Raw genomic sequence first — 9,639 nt, forward strand, 5'->3', positions numbered from 1 at the left:
GACTGGGGTACTCAGGATGGGTGTGTCAGAGGCAATGAGATTGGCACAGGATAGAGCACAGTTTAGGGCTGTTGTACATAGGGTCGCTATGAGTCGCAAACGACTCCATGGCACATAACAACAACAACAACAACAACATACCCATCTCTCTATCTCTATCTCTTTCTCTATCTCTATATCTATCTCTATCTCTGTCTCTATCTCTATCTCTATCTCTATCTCTATCTCTATCTCTCTCTCTCTCTCATCTATATCTATATCTATGTCTATGTCTATGTCTATGTCTATGTCTATATCTATATCTATATCTATATCTATATCTCTAAAATGTAATATTTCTAGTTCTATTTATATTTATATATTTACATAGAGAGAGAGGGAGAGAGAGCGCAAAACAACTACATACATACACACACATACGTTTATACATTTTAGGGAGATCTGGTCTGGTGGTCTGGTCTGTAGCAAGTGGTTATGCTAAGCCCAAGGCCACTGTCTCTCTGGTGATGGTTCAAATCCTGGAGAGAAAGGTGAGCAATCTCCTCTTGCATTATTTACCTCAAAGCATGAGTCAGTTTCAACTAGATGGCAAGGAATTTTAGTTAACACATATATCATAAAAGATTGAAGGAATACACAATAAAATGCTGACAAATTCAGTCATTTACTGGTGTGATGACTGATTTTCAGTTCTTCTTTACAGTTATTTTTTTTATTTTCAAAATTGTGGATCATGAAAACATAATCAAGAAGAATCAGCAATTTTTAAGAAATCAAACCCAAAGTACCACAGCCCTTTCCCCTCTCTCTGTGTATCCTTGAAGGCACCCATGGCTCACAATCCACTCAGTCCTCCTCCCAAGATGTGTCAGCAGATATGTTCTGCCCTCCCTGCCGGTTCATCTAACACAGGAGAAATAAGAATCCTTCTGTATTAGTTATTATATATCCCACACTGCAGCCAATTAAAAAGTTCATAGTCACATGTATTCATATATAGAAGAATCTGGTTTATTTTCAAACCACACAATCCTTCACACAATTCATCTATATCTATGAAGGTCACTACCATCAAGTTGGCTCTGTCTCATAGAGGTCCTCTCTTCATCAACTTTCTAAGATGGCTTTGTGGTTAGGAGTTGTGCTACCAGCGCAAAGGCTCATGGTTCAAATCCACCACCAGTTCTGGGGAAGAAAGGGCAATCTCCTTCTGTGCCATTTTATTTCCTCTAAAAACTTGCTGAAGGGTCAGGTATGAGTCGGTTCCGACTCCATAGCACATAACAACAACAAACCATCAACAGGAGGAGAGAGGATAGGATGCCCATTTTCTTGCACATAGCCTAGGGGATTCCAACATCCAGCCCTAGGGTCATCAACACAACTTATTAGGGACTATGTCGTTAAAGCTCCCTATGTGTGTGTGTCCCCGTGGAGTTGGCTCCAATTTATAACTGACAGTCCAGTGAGTTTTCAAGATTGTAAATCGCCTGGTAAGAGACCGCACATCTTTCTCTCACCAAGTGGCTGGAGGATTCAAACAGTGCAATTCTCTCTGGACTACGCCGTCAAGAGTATCCTATCTGTGGACATATGCATATCTGTACATTTAGGAAAAGAATATATCTAAGTAGAGATACAGACACAGATCTCTTTCCTTGACCTTTGAAAACTAGGATTAAGGATTGGCGTAAGCAAAATGTTCCCCCAAGACAATAGACTGATATAATTATATCAAGACAATTCTTTAATAAGTGACTAAATTAGCACGCCATTAAAATGCTCAAACAGTCCTGCGGCTTCATGCACCTCTTGAACCGGGCTCTAGCAGAAGCCTACCAGACGCAGCGTGTTGGGGAAGCTCTTGCGCATGCCCATGCATTTCTCCTGGTCGATGTAAAGTGTGTTGGCTTTGACAGCCAACTCATGCTCCAGGGTGGCCTTCGTGTGCACCAGTGACTGCAGGGAGTCCTCTGCTTCCCTCAGGCGCTGCTGTAGGGTCTGGATAGTGTCATCCACCTCGTACACCTCGTTGACAAGGCTGCAGAGAGGAAGAAGCAGCAGCTAGGTTAGTGAGAAGAGGCCAGGCCCCTCGTAGCATCATTAGCTGTAGCTAATTATTATCAGTAGCATCATTACCAGTAACAGCTAAGTGATTCCCATTAAGGGCAGCCCCACGTGTGCCTCTCCAACTGTGCTCTGTAAGGGGTTTCAACAGCGGGTTGTTCAGAGGTTAAAACTTAAAAGCTAAACCTTTCTCTTCCAAGGTACCTCTAAGAGGATTTGAACCGCCAACTGTTTGTTTAGTGGCCTTGTTTTGTGCCACCCAGGGATTCATTGACTGAATCAGGGTCACTTCTTGAGGGAACTCTGGTGGCCTAGGAAGTAGAGAGTTGTGCTGTCGCCTCAAATGCAGGCTGTTTGAACTCACAGGAGAAAGATGGGCAGCACCCCACCCCACCCCCGTGTGATGTACTTACAGCCTCTGAAAACCCCTGGAGGGTCAGAACACTTAACAACAACATAGGACTTGAGCACTTAAGAGAGGGCTCTAAGCTGAGGCAGAGCTACTTCTTGTAACAAAGGGAGCTGGAGTATCATTCAAGTATCATTCCCTATGGTTTTGCTGCTTCCACAGCTCCTCTCATTAATCACACCCCATAATCTAAAAGACAAATTGCACATGCTCTTAAGGCTCTCGCGCATACACACACATACGCACTTTTTTTTTAAAATGAGATACATATGTGTGTACATCCAATCACCCTTCTTGTGATTTTTTTCCATTCTGTGGTGGCTGGCATACTGCTGTGAAGTCAGAAAGGCCTGCAGCATTTCAAACACCACCAGCATTTCAGACACCAGCAGGGTCACCCATGGTGGGTTGTATTCCACCCAGCATGGACAGCTGACTAGGAGAGAGGCTTGGTGATCTGCTTCTGAAAAAGAACCAGTGAAAACTCTGTGGATCACGGCAGAAGCCCGTCTCCCGTTGTGCTGAAAGATGCGGTGCTGCACTGGAAGACAGCAATGGACCCGAGCATGCTGAATTATGAGGATGGCTGCAGGGGGACCAGCCAGCATTAAGCATGTTGTTGCACACGGGGATTATAATGAGTCAGTCAACTCAACGGTAATAAAAAATAGTAATTCATTTCAAAATATTGTCTTGTAAAAAAATAAGAATAAAAATTTAGTTGGGCTTCTTTACATTTATTTCAGTAAAAAGAAAATAATCAGTGAAAATTCTTTTTATTTTCAAGTTGATAACTGGGGACAGGTAAAAGTGCTCAATCTTCTTGCTCTGTACTGTGGAGTTGGAACCAACTCATAGCTGACCCTCCAGCAATTTTTCTGAGGCAGTAAATCCCACAGAGGAGATGGTCTATTTTTCTCCCTCACAGAAGCTAGTGGATTTGAACATTCTACCTTTGGGCTGGAAGCACAGCTTGTTACCAGTAGGCCACCAGAGCTCCCATCTGACTATGCTGGATGGTGAAAAGCATTATCATTTATTTTTCCATTAAGGCAGAACTGAGAAATCAAATAATTTCATGGGGGGAAAAAACCCAACCAAACAACAACAAAAAAACCCCAGTATAGAATTTCTATTTCAAATTGCTTAATCAATATTGTTTTAATTTGCATTTGTATGAATTTAAGTAAGGGTTTCATATGTGCCTGTTGATAATTTTGTATTTTCCCCTATGAATTATCCTTCCAAGTATTTTTTAAATTGGGATATTATTATCTTCCTTTATTTAAAAGTAACTCATAACTATTGTTGCTATCCTTATATGCTGGTGAGTCAGAACCATCCCATTGCTGGACCCTCGAGCAGGATTTCAGAGGCCATAAAACACACTGGAGGAAATTGCCCATCTTCCTCCTGTGGAGCAGTTTATAGACTAAACTGCCTACCGGTGGGTTAGAGGAACAATTCCTTACACAGTAGGCCACCACAACTTCCTACTTATATATTTGTTATATTTATTTGTTAAATATATTGTGCTTGTGGCCAATAACTTGAATTGTCTTTCTAATTTTGCTTATGCTGTTTTTCTTATAATGAATTATAAAGAAGCATTTGTAATAATAACACTATTGTTGTGTGCCTGGGAGTCGGTACTGACTCATAGCTGTAAGGGGCAACATATCAGACAATAATAGCTGACCCTCTAGTAAGTTTGCAGAGGCAGTAAATTGCACAGAAGGAGATTACTCATCTTTCTCCTGTGGAGCAGCTGGTCGATTCGAACTGCATGCCTTCAAATTGGCAGGGCAATTACTTACTACTAGGCCACCAGAGCTCCCTAAAGCAACTCATATTTACTAACTTGCTGTGTACATACTTTTCTAAGTGCTTTTCATGATCAAATAATTAAATCTTTATGACACTATTATTAATGAGATACTATGATCATGCATTTTTGATAGAAGAAACTGATGTAGACAGAGTAGGGGGCAAATAATTCTCCATATAATTTTACACAGAAGTCCTCATAAGGGCCTTTTTACTATGCTACCTCGCCTAACTCTGGTAACCTAACTCCAGATATAACTCTAAATTACCTATTTTTAAAAGTAAGAAAATATTTGTGGTGAATGTTTGTACAGTAAATTAATAATTTCTTCCCAATTTGTTCATTGGATAAATTTTACACAGTATGTCAGCTTTCTAATTTTTTTCCATTCTAGTTGTTCTATTTCCATTTATCTAGCTTCCCTGTCCACTAACTTCCTTCCATTACTGGAGTACATGTAAACTATTTGGTCTCACATAGGTGATTTTTTTCAAAGAAACATCGTACTCATGGATGGCATTATTTACTCTATTAGAGAATCAAGGTTTAAACACTATCTTAGAGCAAGAATCTTGGGAGTCTTCCATTCATAAGTGGTCCAACAACTCTGAACTTTTTAATTCATCAGATTTTATCAAAGCTAAGATTTTCCTACTTTGGGATTCATTTATCAGCTGAATATGGATCCTTGGGATTAATGGAAATATAGAAAATTGCAATGAGAACAGTAGCAATGAACCCAAAGGTATGTGGATGGCCCTGAGGATAGAAAATGATTTAGCAACCAAAGAAAAAAATCTCCAGACCGAGGCAATTTTATCACTCCACAGAATTTCACGGCTAGAAAGCAATTAGTGTTAGAGCACTAATGTTAGAGACTATCAAGCCCAGCTTCCTTGTTTTAGAGATGAGGAAACTAACTTCGGGGTTGTTGGGCTGCCTTCCCCAGATCTGGCCCCTGTGTGTTTAATGCATCATGCCAACCATCCAGGAAGCCACGAAGGAAAGCAGAAGCCTTAGTGGCTATCACAGGAAAGAAGTGAGCTGCACATCCTATTCCCACCACCTCGGTCTGTGTGATCTGAAGAGGGAGCAGATGCAGAGACCCTGAGAAGGAGGCTCAGAACATTGCATTTGCTGCTTCTTGAAGCCAGTTTATCCCATTTCTATATGCAAGCTGCACAGCACAAAATCACCAGAGAACTTCGGATGTCCCTTACGTGGCTTTTCAGGTAACCAATGAATGTCATGTTAGTAGAAATATTTTTATTTTGTATTTTTCAGTATAAATATTCTATGTAACTTGTATCAACTGTGACTCACAGTGACCAGATCTGAACCTTGGCCTGAGCTGCACCATAATTATACCCAGACAGAAATCACTTATCGCTTGCCCCAAATTCAAATTTAACTGGGCATCCTGAATTTTAATGAGACAAATCTGGCACCTGGTGCCTGGCCTGATATCAGCTGCATAGCAGGAGCTCACAGAATATTAAGAGGAAATAGAAAACAGAATGTTTTTTTTTCTATTCTCAATCGTTAATATTTTGTTATTGTTTTTGCTATTTTTTTCCCCTGAAAGATAAATTCTAAATGACTGATCAAACCATTGGGTGTTGTTTAGCTAGGATATGTGAGGAATGAGGGGGCAGAAAATGGATTCTTATAGTACCCCATGTCGTCACCCAGCTTCCCCATGCGTATGTCAGAGACGCACTGTGCTCTACGGGATTTCAACCGCTGATTTTTCAGAAGCGGAGCACCAAGCCTTTCTTGCAAGGTTCCTCTGTTGTGTATTGTAGAGTTGGAACCTACCCATAGCCCCTCTGGCAGGTTGTCAGAGGCAGTTAATCCCATTGGAGGAGATTGCCCATCCTTCTCCCACAGAGCAGCTGGTGGCCTGGAACTGCTGCTTTGCCTTTGGGATTGCAGCTCAGCTTCTTGCCACTAGGCCACCATGTCAAACCTTCAATCTTTCAATTAACACAGAATGTGTTACCCATTTGCATAGCCCGGGCACATCTGACCTTTAAATAGTTTCTCTGAAACTATCTGGGAAACCAACACCAAAATGGGGAAAACATCTTGCTCAGAGAATGCAGCAAATCAACCAGGGACATTTAGACCTTCTCAGACTGCTGGACAGTGGCCCATTCTCTGGGCACCTCCTTCCTGTGTATAGTCTGGCCTCTGGCTGACCTGGCTCTGAGGTTGACTGAGGCTTTCCGGCTCTGAAGGGGAAGTGTGAGAGCTGATACCTTACCAGAACCCTAGCCTGCTGGATTTCCTACCCCAGGCAGTGATGCAGCACCTTTGTAGATGCTAAACCTAGAACCCTCTAATCATCCTTGTCCTCTCTCCATCTTCAGTCCTAAAGTCCTGTTACTTCTGCCTCACAAACAGCCTCAGGACAAGCCACTTCTCACTTTGCTCTGTAAGATCCTCACTCTGCCTTTTACCCTGGAGCCTCTACTTCCAGTTTCCTCAGTCTGAGATGCTTTGATGCTATCTTCACATATCAGATTAAGGGATCCTCCTTTATAAAGACCCTCCTTAACCCCAGGATTGGCTGGGGGAATGGTGATCAGTTATACACCTCTGGCCTTCTGTGTAGTAGAATGGGGTTTAATTCCTGCCCACTGCACCTCATGGGAAAACCACCTTAGCAAGAAAGACCTAGTGATCCATTTCTGCAAATTAGTCAATGAAAACCCTACAGATCAAAACAGTTCAATCTGTAACAGCATGCGCAGAAGCAGGAGCTGTTCCATTCCACCGTGTACCGGTTGCCGTGAGCTGGGGGTTGCCTTATCTGAGAAAAGACAAACCACATAAATTAAGCAGCATCCAAGTGGGTCCACCTTGTTCATGACTACATGCACACTCCCCCTCAGAGTTCCCAAACCTAAAAGCCAAACAAGATGCCATCGAGTCAACTCTGAACTGTGTGTGTCAGAGTAGAATTGTACTCTGTGGTCTTTTCAAGTGACACATTTTTTTAAGAAGTCCATCACCAAATCGTTCTTCTAAAGTATCTCTGGGTAACTTTGAACTTCCAATCTTTTGGTTAGCAATCACTTAACCTTTTGTACCGGCCAGGGATGTCCTTGCAGTTCATAGGTATGCAAAAAGTACCTGTCAAATGAAGATCTACTTCCACGTCCCAGGTAAAGGAAGTAGCCTTGGGAAGTAAGGGCCTCCCAAAGGTCCAGGTCTACACAGTACATCAAAACCAAAAACTGGTTCCAATGCCATGCCACACGGACAGGGCAGATTTTGATGAAAGCCCCTAGACCATCTGCAGCAGCCAGGGAAGGGGCAGGGAAAGACACACAGATACAAGACCACTGGGCTGCGACAAGAGTGAACACAGAGTACAGGACACATTTCCTTTTGTCTCTGAAACTCTATTAATAGTTTTCTTACTTTCAGTGGTTAAACCAGTCACCAGCTAGATGATATCAACTAATAAAGACCCTATATGTGTCTGAGTAGAACTGTGTTCCATCAGGTTTGCAGTGGCTGTTTGAGTCTTTTGTTTTGCTTTTCAGAAGTCGACCATCAGGCCTCCCTTTCAAGGTGCCTCTGGGTGCATTAAAATCTTCACCCTTTCAGTTAGTACGTTTGAGCTAACCCTTTACACTACCCAGGAGCTCTTTCAACCTGAAGAGGTTGGATTAAAACTAAGCGCACAGTTTCTTTAGGTCTGAGGATGGTAAGACAAATTTGAGAACTGACATTAGAGCATATTTCATATTTCATATCGTGTAGAATTTTTTTTCACACCAGAGTAAAGACACAAGTCATCACACAGACAGCTACTTAAGGATTTATAGTGGCAGCTTGTTTATAAATTAAAACAAACTTGCTTCTTATCTGCTGTTCATCCTAGGTTAATTCCCTGCTTCAAAAGAATCCCTTTTGAATGCAGAAAACAGAACAGGGATATATATATATATATATCTCCCCCTACGCTTCACAGTCTGACTCAAGTCCAGTGGAAAATTCATCTATGGGGGAACTTTTCAAAATTTCCATTTAAAAATATCTATGTTTTAAAAAGGAAAAAAAGAAGAAGAAAGACTACAGGATACATAATCTAATTGCACAAAATTACAAGCTTGCTTTTTTGCCATTGCTAGATTAGCCAGGAGGCTGGGCTTTATGAGGAAAAATGTGGCATCAGGATTAGAGGAAGACTCATCAACAGTATGTGTTATGCAGATTACACAACCCTCTTGCTGAAACTGAGGAGGACCTGAAATGCTTGCTGCAGGTCAAAGACTACAGCCTTAAAAACAGATTGAAGCTCAACACCAAGAAAGCAAAGATTTTCACCACTTGGACAATTGGCAGCTAACAGCTTCAGTTTGGATGGCTAGGAAAACGAACAGGTTCTTCATAGAGAGGGTGAAATCAGGCAGCTTCTTGTAAGCAAGGATCCTGAAGCTTCATCTGACATACTTTGGACATGTTACAAGAAGGGACCAGTCCTTGGAAAGAGACGTCATGCTTGGGAGGGTGGAGGGACAGCGCAAGAGAGGAAGACCCTCCATGGGAAGAATTGATTCAATGACTGGGGTAATGGGGGTAGGCGTGTCAGAGACGATGAGATTGGCTCAGGATAGAGAAGGGTATAGAGCTGTTGTATATAATCACAAGTGACTCAACAGCACATAACAACAACAGCAACAGCATGTGGACACAATCAGGAGATACTATAATGCCATACTGCCTTCAGTATCAGTGTCATAACCATATAGTTGTTACATGCCATCGTGTTGTTACTATCCATAGTTGACTATTCAGCAGGTTTTCAGAGGCAGTAAATCACACTGGGGGAGACTGCCCATTCTTTTCCCATGGAGCAACTAGTGGATTCAGACTACATCCACATGCCTTTGGGAGTGCAGCACAGCTTCTTAAGCTTTTTACCACTAGGCCACCAGAGCTTATATATATAAACAGCATGCCTCTGGAAACTATGAACTTTGATAAATGTTGACAGTTATAGAAAGGCTTCAGGCCTTTTGTGCATAGTGTAACTGAGAGTAGTGCTCGACTTGAAGGCAACCAATAACAACATACATTTATATATATTTTATACAAACAGACCTATATACATATAGCTCTGGTAGCCTAGTAATGAAAATCTGCACTGCAACCCCAAAGGCCTGCATTTCAAATCTGCTAACTGCTCTGTGAAAGAAGGATGGACAATTTTCTCTCGTGTCATTACTACCTCTGAAAACCCACTGGAAGGTCAGCTATGGGTAAGTTCTGACTCAATGGTACACACAACAACTATATATAGAGAGCTCTAGCTACCTAT

At 41.8% G+C, this 9,639-nt stretch overlaps 1 protein-coding gene across 1 annotated transcript in view; it reads right to left on the minus strand.

The window, feature by feature from the left end:
• Nucleotides 1–1,824: 1,824 nt before the first annotated feature.
• Nucleotides 1,825–9,639, minus strand: part of TEKT3 (tektin 3) — a 41,751-nt gene continuing 33,936 nt past the window's right edge. Inside the window, exon 7 of the mRNA XM_006898556.1 lies at nt 1,825–2,041. Coding sequence (XP_006898618.1) covers nt 1,825–2,041 — 217 coding nt within the window. The remainder of the gene's footprint in view (nt 2,042–9,639) is intronic.

This window comes from Elephantulus edwardii, unplaced genomic scaffold (genome assembly GCF_000299155.1).
Source record: "Elephantulus edwardii isolate Elephantulus edwardi_28Jun2011 unplaced genomic scaffold, EleEdw1.0 scaffold00233, whole genome shotgun sequence".
Classification (NCBI taxonomy): domain Eukaryota; kingdom Metazoa; phylum Chordata; class Mammalia; order Macroscelidea; family Macroscelididae; genus Elephantulus; species Elephantulus edwardii.